The sequence below is a fragment of the Acanthopagrus latus genome, chromosome 12, assembly GCF_904848185.1.
Source record: "Acanthopagrus latus isolate v.2019 chromosome 12, fAcaLat1.1, whole genome shotgun sequence".
Classification (NCBI taxonomy): Eukaryota; Metazoa; Chordata; class Actinopteri; order Spariformes; family Sparidae; genus Acanthopagrus; species Acanthopagrus latus.
Window position 1 is genome coordinate 2,415,443 of NC_051050.1, and position 21,311 is coordinate 2,436,753.

General features: G+C 39.5%; 1 protein-coding gene across 2 annotated transcripts; it reads right to left on the reverse strand.

Moving 5' to 3' along the window:
• Positions 1 to 1,598: 1,598 nt before the first annotated feature.
• On the reverse strand, positions 1,599 to 17,345 carry nfil3 (nuclear factor, interleukin 3 regulated). 2 transcript variants are annotated; one of them, XM_037116330.1, is made up of 2 exons: positions 17,140 to 17,345; positions 1,599 to 6,156 (listed from the first exon to the last, which is right to left on the reverse strand). In XM_037116330.1, the coding sequence occupies exon 2, from the start codon at positions 6,039 to 6,041 to the stop codon at positions 4,761 to 4,763; it is 1,281 nt and encodes a 426-aa protein (XP_036972225.1). In that variant the 5' UTR covers positions 6,042 to 6,156; positions 17,140 to 17,345; the 3' UTR covers positions 1,599 to 4,760. The 2 variants fall into 2 exon arrangements, with proteins under 2 accessions (XP_036972225.1, XP_036972226.1); XM_037116331.1 differs by lacking the exon at positions 17,140 to 17,345 and adding an exon at positions 16,830 to 17,071.
• Positions 17,346 to 21,311: the final 3,966 nt, after the last annotated feature.

Here is a 21,311-nt window from a genome sequence, read left to right on the forward strand (position 1 = left end):
GATGGCCTCTAGTTGTCACTGTCAGCAATACTCACACTCATGAGTGGACGAATAATGAAATGATTTTACTTTTCCTTTAATTATAATCATTTCTCAAGCTACACTAAAGACCACAATCAGATGGAGCATGACAAATTACAGCATATCCATTTCACACAATTCATCAAAGGAACTGCAAAAGGGTTACTCAGGTAAATGAGTAGTTGGACCAAGAAGCAGCAGTGGCCAATCTATATAAGTAAATGTCCAATGCAGCACAAGCTGTGGGGTTACGATGACAGTCTGATGTCCAAAACCTAGAAGACTTCTTAGGTATTGGAGAAAACAGCCACAATTTGAAAATCCTAGATTATGACCCTATCCAATTCCTCTGATACACCATTTTAATGAGCGTGAAACTATGCTGAGATGGATGACATGTTTTGCAGGAAAAGGTCTCATTGTTGGTATGACTGGGCATTGCTTGTGGGTGTAGAATGCACATGTGTGTGGAGTAGGTGGCACGTGTCACAGTCAGAGATGTGCAATACCATTAGGGGATGGCCTTCATTAGTGCTTTAAGAAATGAATCCACACACATAACAGCTGGTAGAATCTGGGCCATGATCAGCTACCATTCTTGTGAAACTGAAACAAGTGTTTGTGGATATAGGTTGAATAAATAGGCAATGGAGCCAGTGCCCTGTCTCTGTCAAAGAGTGAATTTTAAGGAGGGCAGGTCGATCCTCCAGCATCTGGTCGGCTGAATGCTAGTTGATATAAACATATTGTGGAGCTGTGGACCTTTTGCTGTGGCAGGCATGGATCCACGCAGGCCATACATCACACTTCACAGCAGTGTTCATGGTCAGCAGGACTTGAAATGGGCTGGTCCATTGTAGTTGAAGTTTGTTTTTTCTTTTGAATTGCTTCACATAGACAAATTAACAAGGCTGGATGTCTTGGCAGTCACCATCAGCAGGAGCAGTCTGTGATCACCTGTGAATGCAGAGCTTTGACAGAAGAACGTAGCACAAAACAGCACCCTGTGATGCACTCGCCTGCACAAGAGGTGAGACTATTATAACTGGCTGATCATCTGCATTAGCTGAGGGCATTAGCTCATCTTTCACACTCCTCAAACCAGACCTATTACTGTACCTAATTTGCCTTCTTCTATGAAAAGATTTCTTTTCTTTTACTTGTAAAACCTTCTTTGACCCCTCTTACACACTCATGTCGAGATAGTCCTCTAATGAAAACCATTTATCTCCTACTGTGTCCATTTAAACCTCTCTGGTACATGTGCAACACAATGGCTTCCAACTTTCATGTACATATTTGTAAAAAAGACATACAAAACTAGAGCCAAGATACCCTGATGTATTTCTGCACTAATTTCCAATTTCAACACACACACACTTACAGTCTCTGGTGACGACAACATACAACAAACAGGACTCAAACCTGTTGTTTCAGTGCCAGACTCCAACTGGGCACCACTGGACTCTAACCAGTGAAAATCTAAACAGGACTTGAACCTTTTCGATTAAGGGGAGGGAAAGGGGGAATTATAAAAAAAATTAAACAAAAATAACAAAAACAGAAAAAAAACATGATAACATGACAAGACTTTTATTGGAAACAAAAACTGGCCATTACAATACACTTTGAGAAGTGTTCAGACACCAGGAGATGGACCTCAGGTCTGGGCATATGGAGTTATTATCATCACCATCATCATCATCAAGCTAATCAGATGAAAAATGAACACCCCATTCTTTTGAAACAAAGTACATTATTTGGTATCATATTAGCTAGGGCTGACTGAAGTAAGAAATGTTATATTGACTACAGAGAAGAACACAACACGTGATGTAATCACCCCAAATGGTCAAAAGAAAATTAAGCCTTTATGAGACACAGCAATTTGAAGAATTTCAACATTATAATGATCTCTGGAGACTTAATGATACAGTGTTATTTTTCTACAAATGGTGAACATGAATGAATGTGTAAGAATATATGTATTAGCTTTATAAAAAGTCCAGTTGTCTGAACACTGTCTGTTCCATCAGAAGGTAGTCATAACTGTCCATCCAGTGTCAAACACAGTCTTGGTTTAACCAGTGACCTGAAAGGTTTAAACAAAGAACAAAAAAACAAATAAAAACACAAAGCAATACACAGTTAAGCAATGGAAATGTGACAATTGGTGAACGTAGCAGAGCCAAAATGTGGTTATAGCAAAAAAATGGACTTTTTGGACTACAGACTATGACTATGACACATGATGTCTCTTAAGTTGTTTCAGCACACTGCTGGGATTACAAAGTCATTGATTTCAACTGTATTGATGTACAAGACATGATGGTCAGTAACATAGTCACCCAGTATAACAAAAAATGAATGTTGTATTTGAAAGGAAAATAAGAACGTCCTAAAACAAACAAACTTTTAACTTGGGTAAATAATTCATTATTCATGAAACATAAATTGGACACTTTTATCTTCAAATACACATCTTCAATTTTATATTTGTCCAAGACAATTTCCATATTTTGGCATGTTCAGCTGTCCTGCAGTGCAGTGACTCAAGGTTACTTAAGCGGTCAGCTTTAAGTAGTTGGAAGTGTGACAAGTAAACATCCAATTTCCCCAAAATCACCACCTAGGTAAATGGTTATTTCCTGCTTGGAAACAACCATGTACCTCATGGAAATTATCTGCAAACAGAACAACAGTCCTCTTAAGTAGAAAAACAGACATCTTTAACCACTGTTGGACTTTACTCAGCTAGCATGCTAATCAGATTCATTTTTTAAATCAGTTCTTTAAGACAAACTTCCTGCAATTTTATTTGCAGCTGATCATAACAGATTTGGGTATGGATGTGGGTTGCTGTGGTACACTCCTCCAAGTACAAGCAGGCAATTATCTGTCCAAACAAACTGCTTTTACATCTTCCAGCCGAACCTACGGGGGCTAACAGACTTGCATCCTGCTATACAGAGCGTTATGACGAGACAGGAAGATAGCTGTTAGCATGCTAGCCTTTGTAAACATCTCTGCAACACAATACATAGAAAAAGTATCCCTCTTTTCATTTATTTATGTATGTTTGCCTTTCAGAGGACCATTATACTTAATGATCTTACTTACATATACTACACTGAATACATTAAGTATAATGGTCAGGATTCATTTCCCGACACTTAACAGACTGAACGGGAGCAAAATATTCACGCTGCATTACTTTCGTGAGTTTGATAGCAGGGTTATTCATTTTTATTCATGTCTACTTGTGCTAGTATTGCAAATAAAAATATCCACAAACACACAGCACCCAGCTCAGTGAATTTCACCGTCGGGCTGGATGATTGCAGCTTCCAGCGCAGTTTACCACAAAACCCAAAATAAAGCAATTTCTCTGTGATCTGACTGCAATACTGATATTGCAGTAACTAAAAACTCATACTTTGTCAAGTCTCTCAGCCAGACGACAAGCAAACAACATTTGTGATGCTCGTTGCTAACAGCTATGCTGTGCTGAGACATATTTCCAAAACTTATCAGTCTGACTTTCTCGCTCACTTTCCTACGAGTAGATTTGTTAATTATACGGCTATGGGAATCCACAAAAGGCCACGATTAGTGATGATTATCCTCTCCTCCACTGTTGTTCTTGTTCAATGTCTGGACATCAGTGATGTTAACTTCATGACATCAGTGTGAATGTCATTGACAACAGGCTTTTGTGACACAGCATCACCTTTAAGTTTAATTTTCAATTCACGTGAATGCCATTTTTTTGCATCTTCATGTTACAATCAGACACAAATTTGCATCTATTTGCATCTCATCATTGACTTTGTAATCTTGAAGCGCAAATAACTTGTATCACGTTTGGTCTGAACATGGCATTAGAGAGTCACGGCAACATCACACTAAGTACTCTTCTCTCACCAAGTGTTTCAATAACCAATTAATACCAGTCATTGTCACCTTGTCAAATGAATTAGTGAGTGAATAAAAACAGTATTTGTACTCGAAAAACAGTCTGTGCAGACAAACAAAAACTGAGGGGCACAGTATTAACCATTGTTGTACTGATGGAGTTAGTGCTGGGGTATAGAAAGGTGAAGTCAAGCCCCTTCTGGTGGACCACCATGGGACTTTATTTCAGAAAAACATGTACAATGGCAATTGGCAAATCTTTTTTTTTTCTAATTAAATTATATCATTAGAAAGACTCAACATCATGTAACAACAGATGTCAATATAGCCAGATTTACTGTAATTGTCCCCTTTTTTACTTGCAAAATTATCTTTTGAATTGACAGACATGATATGAGGGTATGATTCAAATGCGATCACACATTTATTTGTGTCTTCCCATTGACTACACATTTTTTCCAAAGAAGGTCCGATGGGGCACCCCAAAAGGGGCAGGGCCTCCCTCTTTGTTGTACATTAAATTGGATTTACTAATTTACCATGTGACCATTTACAGTAGCATCAATTCTACCCCTCCTCATTACTTTTAATCATTCTACATCAGCAAACAGCCTTTGATCGTGCCCTGTCAGCTACTACTGGAGCATCCTGTATTTGAATATTTACGATAATTAAACCATTTTGAACCACAATATTAACCACACAGTGAAACAACAAATACAGTAAAAATGCAAAAGATACAAAAGTCATTTAGAGGAACATCCTTTTGATATTGACTCATGATGATGGTGTTTTTAGCTGACTCAATCATAAACCCTTGTTGATTAGATCAGTGTTTTTAGAGAGGCCACTTTTGCAGACTGGTCACCAAGTTCCTGTTTAAAATACAAGTCCCCAGCATCTGAATAGGAGAGTTCTTTTACATCCACAATGGTTTTATTCGAAAGAGGGTTCGGGGTAAGCCTGCTACTCTTGCAGGCATTCTGCAGTGTCTCTGTGCTGCGTTTATGCCACTTCTCAGACTGGTGGGTCCAGTCTTGCATGTTGGTGACCTGTAATGACAAAGGGCACGGGGTGGACTGGGTGTACTCTGAGGAGTCCTGAGTGGTGTGGAAGCAACCTCCTTCTGAAACGCTGGTCGGAGAGAACGATTTTTCAGAAGACTCATATTCAGGGTCGATGGCCTCTACTTTGATCTGCATGGTTCTGGCTTTGATCCGGAGTTTATGGGGCAAAGCTGAAGAACAGACATCTGGTACTTTGTGTGCGGAGACAATGACACTTCTTGGGTCAGCTACAGATGGCATCAACCCTTTGGGGACTTGCTGCTCATCCTCGCCATCTGATGATTTGCTTACAGCGCCATCTTCTGAGCTTCTGGGGGAGTTACTGGAGGACCTGGTGGTCTGTGTTAAAGAAGCAGACTGGAAGACTCCAGACAAAGGACTGGCCATGTAGTTTCTATAGAGTTCAAAGGGACTACATCTCTCTTGTGCATAGCTGCTATTCTCTGCAGATTCTTGCTTGACCTCTGCAGTCCTGCAGATACTGAAGCTAGCCTGAGTTGCAATGCATGTCTCAGGCATGTGAGGTGAGCGCTTAATGACTGAAATGCAGCTGCTGGGTAAGTAACGAGGCTCCAAATCCCTGCTGGAACCTTGGCTAGGTGTAGGTGGAACAAGCTCCTGATAAAGGTCAATAGTGGTGGAACGGGATAACTTCTGGACTTCTTGTGCATATGCTGCTGAGCTCATAAGACCAAACTTCACCTTCAACGACAGCAGCTCAGCCTTGAGGGAGGCATTTTCCTCTCCGAGGGCCATCAGTTTGTTCTCAAGAACCATATCATTTATACGCCGCTTCTCTCTGGAGCGTTTGGCTGCCTCGTTGTTTTTGCGACGCCTCTCCCAGTAAAGGGTGTCTTTTTTCTCCTCTGGAATAAACTCCCTTTTCCTGCGACAGGTAGTTTTGGACTTATATGCAATAGCAGAGATTTTGTGGTTTATCGGATCTCTGTTACCCCCTTGCAAGGCCACAGCTAGAACCAGGGCATTCTCTCCACCGTAGGACTCAGTGGAGTCCATTTCTTGCTTGATTGATTGCATATTTTTACTGTTGGTTACTGTGAATGTCCTCAGAGGTCTTTTAACTGTGCGCCATAAAGCTTCTACGCAGCAATAGTAATTTGCCCATTGGTTTAATCCATATAAGACGAAAAACCTGTGAAATAACAGACAATGAGATAGGGTCAGTCAGTGTAAAGTAAAAAACACAGTTTCAATTTTAGTTAAAGTAAGAAGATGTTTGTTGACTCTTATCCCCAGATCGTCAAAAACAGATGCTTCGGGTTGACAGCTTGGGTCGGACCAATGCAAAGTTCCAATCCAGATTTTAATGACCTGATAATGAGACTCAACAATCAGCTAGCTTTTTCAGGAGGCTAAGTTTTATTGCTTTATTGGTATTCATATGTCGTATATAAGTATGTAATGTATTTCGACTAGGATGGGCATGTCTCATGTTCCACAACCTCATAAAAAGCTTACAGATAACTTTGTTATGTTATGAAGTGATCCTGATGCCTCATATGGATTCAGAGGGCTCCAGCCCTTTTCATTTCAGTGTGCCAGTACATAATTTACATCCATCCAATAATATATATATATATATATATATATATATATATATATATATATATATATATATATATATATATATATATATATATATATATATATATATATATATATATATTATTTACAGCTGTATAATATGGTGAATACATTTTACTGTGGTATTTTTTACATATATTACAATTGTAATATGATTCATAGTAAGTCAGAATGATCATTTACACAGAAGGATTTTTTCCTTCTTACTGGAAGAAACTAATAAAATGATAATGATTACATACAAACACGTTTTCTGACATTGGGAGAACAAGATTTGCAGGACAGGGCATTTCTGGTATATACTATTTTCTGGACCGTGTCTCCTGATGACACAGGGCCTATTGATGTCCTTTTTAACTGCATTTTAGATATCAATACATGGATGGCAGCAAATTTCCTACAGCTCAACTAGGACAAAACAGAGGTTTTAGTCATTGGTCCTGAAGGCCAGAAAGAGAAACTTTTAACAAAGTTAAAGGATTTTAAACCATAACAATCTGTAAAAAATCTGGGTGTGATTTTTGAAGATAGGTTTAGACCATCTTGAGAATATAGCCAGAGTCCGCCTGTTTCTCTCTCAGGCCAGCATGGAGGTGCTGATGCATGCTTTTATCTCTTGTCATTTAACTTACTGTAATGCCCTGCTCTCTGGCCTTCCCAAAAAGAGCATTTCGAATTTACAATTACTACAAAACTAAGCCACACAAGTGCGTGGGAACACATTACACCGGTTTTAAAATTGCTGCATTGGCTCCCTGTGCATTTCAGGATTGATTTTAAGGTACTTTTACTAGTTTTTAAGTGTCCTAACGGTCTTGGGCCTTCTTAATTTTTACCCCGCGGACCCTGAGGTTCTCCGGCACTGGCCTTTTAACCATACCACAGGTTAGCTCAAAAAAGCACGGAGAGGCGGCTTTCAGTTATTATGGCCCCAAACTGTGGAACACTCTGCCGGAGAACCTCAGGGTCATGGAGACTGTCAAGGTTTTTTTTTTTAAAAAAAAAGGCTCAAGACCCACCTTTTCAACCAGGCTTTTAATTGATTTTTAATTCCTTTTGTGCTGTGCTAGTCTGGGCATTTGTATCCTTTATCCTTTTTTACTGTTTTAGTCACTCCTGTTTTTAGCCTCTATGCTTTTATGTTTTAGTCCCTCCTGTTTTTAGCCTCTATGCTTTTATGTTTTAGTCCCTCCTGTTTTTAGTGTCTATGCTTTTCGCTTTATTTTACTGTTTTACCTGTCTTACCGACTCTTCGTCACATTTCTGCCCAAAAAACAGTGTCTGTCACCGGCAAAAACCTTTAACTCACTCAAATGGTTGTGTTGATAGAAATCATCGCAATGGTCAGCCCTCCCGACCAAGACTTCAGTGAACTTTTGCCAGAAAACAGCCTCAGTCCCCGCAAATGAGTCACGCTGTTTCACCTGTTTACCGATGGTGATTATGTAATAAAGTAATTTAGCGCAAAAACGTAACTCTTTCACTTTCCAGGATTCTAAATCACTACACATTACAAATGGCCCATGGATTTGGATTGACAGGGGGGACACCTGGGAAACACACTGATGTCATCATCATGACGTGTACTGTCATGTCTCTTTAGGAGCCGCAGCGCAGCTTTCTGTGTGAATTACACGGCGGTTCGTCTTTACTCCAGCGGAGCTTTGCTCTGTGTGGATGACCAATGCCAGAGAATTGACAAACCACTGCTGCAGCGTTAATCCAGTGTCCAGTGGGTGTGTGACTATTCTCAGCCTCTGCGGGTACTACCACTTCCTGTTTGGGATGAGGCGTCGACGCAAATTGTTCATGTTGACGAATTTATGTCATCGTCCCAGCCCTATATGTATTTGTGTATGTCTCTGTGCATATCTGTGGGGCTGGGAGGGTTTGGTTCTTTTGATTTTCTTTCCTTGATTTTCTTTGCTGTTTTAATCTCTGTTGTTGTTTTGAATCTCTGTGAGGCACTTTGTGCTACTTTATGTTAATTAATTTGCCCTACTCAACGTTGCACGCACTGTGATGTGACTATTGTGCATACAAACTGTAATGTCAATGCTGAAACAATATATTGTGCAGCCCCACAGCAATCTCACAACATAAGCACAACAACTGCATGCTGCACTTCCTCTTCTTCTCTCTCTTTATTGGTAGATTGCAAACTTACTATAACACCTACAGATACAACACATATATGAAACTGGGACTAATATATTTTGGTCTCAATATAAAAAAAAATATGTTATCAGTTACTATCATTTGTGGTAAAATTCTGGCCGATAGACAGCAGATAATATGAAGCCAAATTGCTTTCATTGGGCTATCTTACACCAGTGAAAAGTGGTGCACAGCGCAACACAAGTGTCATTGCCAGTCTCAGACCAGTGCAGTTGTCATTTTCATGCCCATGTTTTATAAAAAGTTGTCATGCACGATAAGTATCGGGCTGATTATCGACTGTATAATGGAAATTTTACATTGTTGTTTGTTGATCAGATAATGAAATTATAACTGATAAATTGTATTGTGCTGTTGCACTCAAGGCGTCATACAGTTGAATCTGTGCAGACCAGCAAAGTGTTGAGAGTTCATGGCATCACATTGTGGATGTTTTTCACCATTTCAGAAGAAGTGCTACTATAGAAATAGATAGCAAAGAATGTATTAATAAGTTGCATCTAACCAGGATCTTGTCGCGACACATTCAATGAAAAGATGGTTGATAGGTACAAAAATTGGAATAATAAAAAGATGATCTTCGTATGTGGGGACTTAAATTTGTTTAGACATATCTCTAGTTAAGAAGATGAAAATAGCAAAGGTCTTTCCTATCCACAAAAATGATGGTAAGCATTCTTGTTATAGCTCTTATACTCCTATAGCACACTTAAATTAGACCAATTTCTCTTCCTCCACAGTTCTCAGAAATAATAGAGAAATAGTCTTTTCTGTCCAAACACTCAATCACTCCATAAAAAAACACAACTTACTAAGCGAACATCAAGATGGCTTCATATCAATCCAATCCGAAACAATGGCAATGATGGAGCTAACAGAACAAGTATCCACAGCAAACAAACTGAATACAGTAGGAGTTTTCATTAATCCAAAAAAAAGCATTTGTCACAATTGACCATCGCCTATTGCTGAGTAAACTGATAAGATTTGGGATATGAGGGGTAGCACACAAATGATAGATAGCAACAGATGGCAATAAGTGCAATCAAAGCATATCAAGTCTGACTTGTTGAGGGTTACAGGTAGGGTCCGACAGGGGTCAGTGCTGGGTCCAGAATTGTTTATAATACATTAATGACATTTGTAAAGTGTCCAAGTTGTTTTGTTTGCTGATGACACAAATCTGTTTTGGTCTGGCAAAAATCTAGAGCAACTTCTGGATACAGTGGAAACAGAACTGGATAATTTAGAAACAATGGCTCAACATTAACAAGTTGTCATTAAATGTAAATAAAACTAAATGTGTTATATTTGGACATAAAAAAAACAATAATTACATACGAATAATGATGGATAATATTGAAATAGACTATATGAGAACACATTTTCGGAGCTGTCATACATCATGAACTATGCCAGAAACCGCATGTTAATCATATAAAAAAGCAAAATGTATACTTCAATCACAATATCGAACAGAAGACATTCTTAACCTAAATTCATTACACACATTGATGATTAACAAACTGTTATGACTGTAGGCATTTTTTTTTCTTAGTCAAATCTGCTGTGTGTGTGTGCCCTATGTTTGTTCTCCCTTCAAACATAAATTAAATCGAAGGTCAACACAAGCTGCATTTCAGGGATGGGTAACTGGTGGCCTGCAATTTATTTCCAAATGTCAATAATTCACAGTGTCGACGACAGGAACATTATGTAAACAATTTTTATCTTGATGAGAGAGATAGGGCTACACCCCAGATCACACCCACCATACCTACAACATGTTTTATCCATTTTAATTCATAGAGAGGCGTTAATGGAGCCTGTTTCATGTGTCCCCACGCTTGTTCTCCGCAGCCTATCCATGGATAACATCAGAATGCTCTACAAGGATGTGCTCCGACTCGGACTGCCCTATTGAGTGGCCATGTGTTATTAAGCAATTATATTTTTTTCACCAATGTCACCAGAGGGGCTCTGTAGTTTTCTGAATCTAGATAGCATTACGTTAATTTATTGTCCATCTACCACTGTATTTGCATTTTATAAATTGGAAAATGACCAAAAAAAAATTAACTAAACTACGACCGCATGGTTGCAATTTGTAATACATGTTCTATTCCGGGGGTGGGCAAACTACAGCCCGCGGGCTACATCCGGCCAATTGGTCCTTGGTCTGGGCCACCGAAGATGGGTGCAGAATTTCCCAAATCAAATCATATTATAATTATGACTGCATTCATTTGACCTTGTCCTGTAATGCCTGGTATTCCACCAGGTGGCGCATTAGGCGGAGTGATACATTGACTTGATTTTGCAGAGCCTGTGCTCTTTGTTATTACTCTGCTGCTGCTCTGAACCCATCTGCAACAATGAGTGAGCCAAAAAAAAGAAAAGTTGACAGTGAGTGCCGAATGTTTAATAGGGAATGGACAACTAAATACTTTTTCACTTAAGTCCGGTCAAAGGCTGTATGTTTTATTTGCCAAGAAACTGTTGCGGTTTTAAAGGAAAACAACATCAGCCGTCATTTTTCCAGCAAGCATGCTAATTACGCTAACAACCAGTCAACACAAGAATGGACGGCTACCGCTCAGAGGTTGGCAGCTAATTTGCAGGCTCAACAAAACACCTTTATCCGACAAACTACCATCCAAGAATCGAGCACGAAGGCAAGTTTTTTGCTGGCATTCAAATTAGCAAAGACCAGCAAGTCGTTCTCCGAAGGGGAGTTTCTCAAAGAGTGCATGGTTGAGACAGCAGGTATCTTGTGTTCTGAGAGCAAGAACAAATTTGAAAAAATTAGCTTATCACACAGGACAGTGATCCACTGTGTTGAGCTAATTGATGAAGACTTAGTTAGCAAGCTAAACTAAAAAGGAGGGTCATTTACATTATATTCCTTGGCAGTGGACGAATGTAATGACATATAGGACACCGCTCAGCTTTTAATTTTTATCAGAGGGATTAATGACATTTTTGAGAGTTTTTGGCCATGGAATCCCTGAAAGGTTGTCAAGGGTCATCAAGAGGCACAAGCTAGCTTGGAGTAAGCTCGCCAACATTACCGCAGATGGATCACCAAATCTGACTGGAAAAAACATCGGGCTGCTCAAATGAATCCAAGAGAGGGTGAAATTGGACAACCCTGAGCAGGAGGTAATTTTCCTACACTGCATAATCCACCATGAAGCACTGTGTAAATCTGTATTGCAGCTTGATGACGTAGTGAAGCCAGTTGTAAAACTTGTTAACTTTTTTCAAGCGAGGGGACTTCATCATCGTCAGTTTATTAAGTTTCTTGAAGACACGCCGATCATCAGGACTTGCTTTACCACTCTAATGTCCGCGGGTTAAGTTTGCGGAAAGTATGTCAATGAGTGTGGGAGCTCAAACAGGAGATTATCTCATTTTTGGAGCAACTTGAGAAACCTGACAATTTTCCTGAGCTGGCAGATTGGCTTTGTGATTTAGCGTTTGCTGTGGACATACTGACACATATGCATGAGCTGAACGTGAAGCTACAAGGGAAAGACATGTTTGTGCATGACATGTACACAAACATCAGAGCCTTCAAAACCAAGCTAGCATTGTCCTCAAAGCAAATGTCCAACAAGTCACGCGCTCATTTCCCCACACTGGCTACGCTGAAAGAGGCCCCTCGACATGTGAACAAATACAGGAAATCACTGGACGACCTGCACGGGGAATTCTGCCGTCGGTTCTCCGATTTTGGAAAAATTGACAAGTCACTTCAGCTGGTGTCATGTCCCTTCACACAAGATCCTGAAACAGCACCACAGGAGTTGCAGTTGGAACTGATTTATCTCCAGTGTGACACCATCTTAAAGGAGAAGTTCAACTCTCTTAGACTGGATGAGTTTTATGCTTCATTAAGTGCAAACATCCAGAAGATGGCACAGAGGATGCTGGTGTTGTTTGGCTCTACATATGTGTGTGAACAGACTTTTAGTGTGATGAACACCAACAAAGCACCCCACAGATCCCAGTTGAGTGATGAACACCTCAGATCTGTTCTGAGAATTGCCACAACAAAACTAGACTTCGATGCACTAGCAAAAAAGGGTGATCAACAACACTGTTCCCACTAAAAGTTAATGTAAGTATTAACACCGTAATGCCTTTTATATGTATGTTTGACATGTATGCATCTGGGGGGGCGCCGCATAGCTCAGTTGGTAGCGCGCACGACCCATGAGCCGAGGCTCTGCAGCGGACCCGGGTTCGACTCCCGGCCCGGGTCCCTTCGCTGCGTGTCACTCCCTGTCTCTTACCCTGTTTCCTGTCAAACTCTTCATCTGCACTATCAATAAAGCCAGAAAAAGGCCAAAAAAATACTTAAAAAAAAAAAAAAAATGTATGCATCTGGGGCTGGCCTGGCCCGTCTGTCAAATTTTAAAAGTTAGTGTGGCCCCTGAGCCAAAAAGTTTGCCCACCCCTCCTCTATACAGTCCACAAGGAGGAAAAAATGCTCCAATATTTAACATTACAAATCTTATAACTCTCTTGAATAGCTGTCACTGCGATGATGCATGGAGGGAATACGCAACACCAGCAGCCAACAAGGGGTGGACTGGCAATCCGCACTGTTGGGCCAGTCAGTCACTTTTGTTTAAACCAACCTGGCATCCTTCCTCACTGGCCTTCCCTTCACCCGTTCGCTATCATCAATCAATCGGGTTAAAAGTTCCAAATATATCAGCCATTACAATACATGTTAAGCTAGTGGCTATACATAGCACTTTCTTTGCTTGTACATTTCTATTATGGCTGTGGGAATGTCTGAAAATCATTTAATTACATTTTTAAAAAAAAATGTTTAGGCTTTCCACCATTTATTTAATTTGGTTGTTTTCTTCCCAAAAGTTACAAAGTTGAGCTTGCAGGGAAATTTGTATGACCAGCGGCCTTACTTGCCCCCTGTTGCATAAACAATCAACTAACGTTCATCAAAATGTCAAAAAGTAAAGGAGGAACTGAAATGCTTAGAGAGAAAAGGACCTTGGGCATTAGCAGCTCGGGCTTCCAAATACAATAAATTAATCAACTGTTTTGGCCATCATGATCCTCAAGTGGCAAGCAGTGTTGACTTGGAGGAATGCACAGTAGTGGTAAGATTAGGCCTGTCCCAATAATCAATAAATCAATGAATTGTACAATGAATAAAAATGAGCTTGATAATTTTGCCGGCCTCGATAATTTCCATTTGCATGCTTGTTTGTTTTCCTCATGTCTCTCACAAGAACCCTCTTGTCAGTCACTCCTTGTTATCATGCTCATTTAGTACCTGATAGGATGAGAGCATCATGTATTTATTTTACGACTTCAGGATTATTGGGATTAATGGGCCCTCTGTTAAAGCCCTTGTATTTGCTGTAATAGCAAAGATACACACCAAGTGTTGGTGGCAACTTTCCCGAAAAAAAATCACTAGTAGCATGCAGTTAGTTCACCCAGCAGTGAACAGTGGTTGCTCGACCAGAATGGCGGTCCAAAAAGGTAAGCAACCGTCAGTGAAGAAGAACCAGAGTTTGTACTGCCAAGGTGGAGAGCCTTTAAAAGAAAAGGGACTTAATAATGTCAGATATAAAATCAACTCTAACTAAATTGTGGACCCTGTTTTGGGGTAATGTTAGTCACCACGCAGACAGTTAGCTACCTCTGCCAACATTTTCTGTGCCATTTGTTTGTCAGCAGGATTTTGGATTCGGCCCGATTTACATGAAACTTTGTGGAAGTCGAACAGGACCGTTTCAGGGCTCATTTTTTTTCTCTGTTAGCAGGCTAGCTATGATCAAATTACCTCAGAAAATAAGGGAGCTAAGGTAAGACCCTATCAAACCAGTTGACTAGCTGTTAACCTGCACTGATCTTATCTGTTTTTGTTGCGCTGAGCTGTGTGGTACCGACGTAAATGGTCAAACACATTAGTTGTGTTACCTCTTGTTGTGGTAACAGATGCAAGGCACTGTCAACACAGAACATGTGTTTGGTCAATATCATCCTTCTTGTAGATTTACATCTGGTTGTTTTATCACTAGATCATGAAAAACTTAAATCATACACTTGTATTTTGGTAATGGGACACACTTCCAAAAAATATTCCATATCACATGCCAGTCAGTCTTGCTGACTTTAGTTTTCAGCAGCATTGTTAGTATACTGCATATGAAGTGGCTAATACAGTTTCTCAAAATGAATACAAACCACCATACAAACCAAACACACAGCAAAAAGGCAGGCCTTTAAATTAACATTTTTCATATATAAATTTGAACTTGACAACTGTCCTTTCAAAACCCTGGAATTGGCTGCTTATTAAAGTGGTTAATTATACTGCTCAATAAGCAAGTGCTATAAAATAGAAAATGTAAAATTGGGATTGTTGTTACTGGTTTGTACCCTCCCAGGGAGCAACATGAGTGTGACACAGACTGACAGTTAGGGATGTGAACATTTCTTGAATGTTGATTGTCCGGCAGGACAATAAAGTTACATTACAGTTACATTACAACATTGCTCCTATGCTTTGAATTGTGGGTGTAAAAAATAAAATAGTGTGTGTTTGTGTGTAAAACTGTCCTTTCAAAACCCACAACAAATATATATATATATTTCAATTTTCAAAATATTTGTAATATTCAACAAATTATGGCGCTTGTATGATGAATAAATATAACAACTAAAAGTACTCCTGACCTATAGCAAGCACAACAAACTTGAGGCTTACATTGCAAATAAAAAAAAAAAACAGGACCAAATTTAGTCAAAGGATCGGCGTTTGGTCTCATCATTCCACTTAATACTCCTGCTTTTGATCAACACAGCGAGATAGAAGGTTTAGTGCTGTCTGGAAAATGGTCATTGGTCATTGTCATGCCAGGTTAAGATACTATGTAAGACATGATCAGAAATGTGCATATACTAAATACCTAAAGTACCATAAAATAAACATAAAAAAATTCACTGTCCCTGAGTGAGGTTCTGTGTAAGCACACTGAGCACACTAGGCAATCCGTACTATTCCCAAGCATGTTTGACCCACAAAATCCAGTTTGTTTCCACCTGTTAATCTGAACATGTGTCCACCGTCTGTTTATAATCAAATGGATGCTGTTTTATTGTGTTGTGATTGAGATCCTGACCCACCATGCATCATGGAAAGTGACAAAGAGAAGTTTTTTGCTCTTAATTACATCACATAATTGCCATCATGAGATAAGAGATCAACTCGAAAGATGTATGTTTCTATTCCTCTGAGCTTACACAATAAAGCCATTACAAATGTAGCAATTTTGCAGCGATGGTCACTTCCTATTGTTTCTCTAAGTAGGCATGAAATCAAGACTAATTTCGGACCACATGTGATAAAAATGCGTGTCTCTGCTAGATGTGAGACAGGGGGTTCACCACCGCTTCGTCCTCGGCCGGCCGGGATATTGGCCCGGACCGTCGCGACCCGTCATCGTCCTTTTGCCCCAGATTCCTTCCTTCATTGTGTTCGTATTACACAATACCCCCCCACCCCTATGGCTGCAGATATTATGCAATAATCGCCAGTGTGGCAGTAACACCATGGCTCCGTGTTATTTGGTCGCTTATTCTGTTTATGTAGATAAACAATTCATAATAAATATGGTAGATTATTAAAGCTTCCCGTGTAAGGCTAAGACTACAATAAGGGCATTCAGTGTTACATGACATCATTGCCTTGCTTACTCATGACACTGGCGGCTGAAACGTGGGGTCTAACTACGCCCTTAAAGTAAGCAGTTTTAATGTGAAGATAACTACATAATATAAAGGATAGCAAACGGTGTTTTGTTAACGTTACGTGGATCAGTAACGTTAGCCCCCATACAGTCACACACCGAAAGCAGCCATAAGGCGTTGATAGCCCAGCCGCATCAAATTATGGGCTACAATACTGTGCCGCAATCCACAAACTCTTGCTACTGGTAGGCCTACGTACCTGAAAGAAAAAAAAAAAAAAATAAAAAAAAAAAATCAATGTCTTACCTGCCACTATGCTGATTATATCAGCCATGTACGAGCGAGCAACTTAAACAGTAACGTTACAGTCGAATTAATAACCGCCAACAACGCAAAAAGCTGCAACTTCAGTTTGAGTAACTGTTCTAAGTTTAAAAGGAGTTTTACAAACAGAGGTTAATGTTAGCTACATGTCAGAAACACAAGCTAGCGCCGCGCCGCTGTGATTCAGGGGCTGTCTTTACAAGGCGTAAACACAACCCCGCCAGGCAGAAATCTTTGACACAAGGAGTTTGACTAGGGTTGGCTTTCTCTCAACCTCGAATCAAAACTGTACCTTTTCTGCCCCCCGGTTGGACGGTATTGGCTGTTTTCCCGCTGCGTATCGAGCACTGGATTCCAAAGCTAACGTTAACGTTTATCAGTCTTTGTGAAATCCTACGTGTTGCGAAGTACTAGACTTTCCTCCCATGGCTTTTCCCTTTCAAGGTGGCTTCTGACTCATGGATCTGTGTTAGTAGGTCAGTGGTTAAGTGTATTGGCAGTGGGAGATTAAATGACAGCCACTCCAGCCAATAGGATTGCAGCATTTTCTAACGCTGGCCAATGACTCCAGGCTTCAGCAGAGAGCCCAAATCTGATCTAAAGCGTTTGTCGTAGTTCAGATGTGTGGGGCATTGAGGTGCGTCAGTTCACTAGCACGCAGTGACGTTGGATGGATTTTCATGATTTCACAACGAAATGTTCCAGACATAGTTAATGTTTATACTGGCTTAAGCACTGCATATTAAAGTTGACTTTTTATATAGCCTACAGTGAAATTGGCATATATGTCGGTCAGATCCATTTATTGTTATGGCCTTTTTATAATGTCAATTCCTTCTTGACCACTGTGTTGAATTAATGGAATGAGCTTTACCAGACGAATTATTAAGATACATTTATCGTGATTTAATGCATAAACATGCATGATACAACTAGCTGTACGACATCAATTTTATTTTTTATAGCGCCAAATCTCAACAAAAGTTAATCTAGGACGCTTTCCTACGGAGCAGCAAACCACAATCTTTCATATGCAGAAATCTAACATCCCCCAAGTTCAAGCACCTGGCTTAAGATTCGAGAAAAACTGACAGGAAACAGGTAGAATCCTTGGAGCAAACATGGAAGAAGGGTGACTGCTTGAGTTGCAACGGCAGTGGGATCCTCTCGGTGACACTGGTAAGCACAGCAATGGTGCCATCTGCAGCCACAAACTGGCACAGTCTTTTCTCCCAAACATTGAATGCAACACAATTTCATTTTACCTATTTTATTTCACCAACATTATGTGTCACAAGATTTTAAAGCCACAATCTGATTTAAGTTCTCTGCTGCTATCTCTTATAAAAACAAGGAATCTCTGTCTGTGTGTGTGTGTGTTTGTCTGTGTGTGTATGTGTGCCTCAAATATCTCTGCAGATCAGGATCAGACTGATCTGAGAGTTTCCACATGGCTGCTGCTTGGTTCAAGGGTCTGCAACATCGCATTTGTTTGGACTACAATGATACCGTTGATAAATTATTTTATAAATGCTTTACGAATTCCACTAGCATTGTCACCCATAGCCACCAAAGTCACATGCGCACTAGAGCCAATCACTGCACACCATAGCCATGTGCGCAGCAGAGCCAATCACTGCAGAGCTCAAGCCCACAACATACCTTAATAAACTAGTGGATTTAGGCGCAAGCTGGACCAGGATTTTGCTGGCGGCCTGGTGCCGTTCTGTGCATCTAAACTGACTGTTGTGGATTAATGAGACTAAACGAGTCCGGACTGAGTCTGTTCCGGTCTGAGGAGATCCGGATACGCGAGGACAACAAAGTGGAATTGGAATCTGTGGATGTTTGTGTGTAGCTAGCTGCTAGCCCAACCCACACGGCCCACCTCCCGAGTCGAAGGACCTGACGCAAATGTCCAGAACCAGACTTAGGGTAAATAATGTCCGCCATGCTTTTTTGCGAACATTGCCGTCACCTTTGCATTGTGTCTGGTGCAGGAAGAAATGGTAAAAACGTGCTTTTGTCATGAAAGTGTCCGCAAGCAGCAGGTTTGGTTGTTGAGGAACAGGGGAAGTTGTTTCAGGGATGCCGGCGGTGATACAGACAGCAACAGAGATGGCGAGTTTTGGGAGCTGGGGAGAGATTTGTGACATATAGCATGTTTGGACTGTATAGTTAGTATGTTATATAGTGTTTAGTGTAGTGTGTTTAGTGTGTAGTGTAGTTGTTTTTTTGTGTTGTGAGTCAAAACAAGGAAGAAACAGCTGAATGTGGAACAGGCAGGAATGAGCTGAGAAGCGCTGAGCTTGAGGCATTGCCTGCATTTAAATGTAAATAGTTAAATATAACTTTGTAAATTTCAAAAACTTATGCACAAATGATTTCAGGTCCATAGTGTTAATACAGTATGTCAAAATGAAAAAATAACTGTACAGTCATACATGTGAGGTTGTGCTGAAAATAATGACACCAAACAAGGCAAGGTAAATAATTTTTAAAGTGAAATATAATAGTATAATCAAAAGTAGTCAAAAACAGCCAGTTATATCCCTGATGACCCACCTTCAAACACAACCTCATTTGGCCATCCATGAAAAAGCTACTTAACCTCCCACTTTTCTACAGGAATACATGCTTCCTACTGGCAATGCACTAGTTATATAAAGTTAGTTAAAGAGAGTCTGTCCATTGTGAATCAGTTGCCATTCTTGCACAGGAAAGTTAATTTGTCCTCAAAGATAGCCCACCTTTTGATATCCATCCTAGTTTTATCACATTTTAATCAATGTGAAAATCTTAAATCTAAAGGTTTGTGCCTATTATTCATGAGCAAACTCAATTAAAGCCATACTTTGATCAATGTCCTCTACTGCTGTCTTTTGTAATCCAAATGATTTATATTGTTCCCTACTTTTAAACCACGTCATGGTAATTTGGCTGTATGTTGATATATGAGAGGGATGATGGTCATCACACTTTTTTTGCACTAATTTGAATCCCTTAAAAATGTTATTCTTAATATTCCAAGAATTAATGGAAGCCTCGATTGTCAGGTAGGAATGAAGTGACCGTTTTTTAAACTGTATTCTGTTCAAAAGATTTGTGCTCTCAAATATGGCCTGTGCACTTCTGACAAACATCCTCAGATAAACAAGTGAGATACTTGTTCTCATTATCCTTTTATATTTATGTTTCATTTATTAAGTAGCCTACATGTCTACTAAATATGTTTATAGAATATTCCAACCGAAGATTTGTTTTTCATAATGGTAACTCAATTGTGTTGGGGGTAAAAGATAAAAGAAAATGCAAATACTTTGTCTTATCCAAATAATTATATTGATAATATATATTGATATGATTGCACATTAGTGCCAATCATAAATGTAGGACCTATTTGTAATTTCCAGCCACCTACTTCAGATGAATAGGGGCAGTATTTCCCCCTTCTCAATTTTTGGTTCAATCCCTTTTTATCATTTATCCTGTGTTAGGGATAGGGAGCACACAAATACACTGTTTTTAAAGTCACATGCTTTGGAATTTAAAGATCTGCTGAAATTTAAAACTTCAATAATCATGTTTAAAGCAAGAAATAATTTACTTCTGGGCAACATTAAAAAACTGTCTTGTGACAGGGACTAGGGTTAAAATTAAAGAGGAAATTTTTATTTACAATTTGCACAACTAAGAAGAGTGCATGTATTTCAGTGCATGGGTGGACTTGTGCAATGGGTTGGGTGATTAATTGAAACAAAGCACAAATATAAATAAATTAAAAAGATTTTACAATATTATAATAAAAACGATTTTTCTAAATTATAATGATAATAATATTAACACATTGTACATATATAGCACTTTTCTAAATACTCAAAGATGCTCATTTCGACTGCAGCATCTCTACTTCATGGCTCCTTGTGGTGGCGTTGATCACATTACTCAGGGAAACTTGGACAGAAGTTAATTGGCTGAAGAAGAGGAAGTTTACAATAGGATAACGGCGGACATTAATGTGAAAAGATGCCCCAGCCACGTTTATTAAGGACAAACAAAATTGTGATGAAGACTACGCGATATGCATGAACTGTCTGGTAAAAGTAAAGTTTAGGGGCAACACCATGAAAATGCAAAGCCACTTGCAACAACACCACCCTGATATTCTTGTTGTGAAAGCAGCTAATGAAACGTTGTAAGTCAACCAGCAGCGGTGAATGCAATGTTTAAAGCTACGCTGTCTTCAATTCTTTTATAACTGTTAATATAAAATAGTAATTTTCCCTTGTCACGGGTAATTCTTTAGTGCCAACAGTTGTTGGTATGCTGGTACAGTTCTTATCAACCTTATACTGATAACACAGTTACACAGCCCCATTTTAGGCCCAAATTACAGAACTCTGACAGATGGACATGTTTGTCTAGAGCACAAATACAAAAGAAACATTAAAATAAAACAATGTT

Bases quoted from the DNA above. Each gene is read 5' to 3' on its own strand.
- nfil3 (XM_037116330.1), bottom strand. From the start codon at position 6,041: ATGCAATCAATCAAGCAAGAAATGGACTCCACTGAGTCCTACGGTGGA.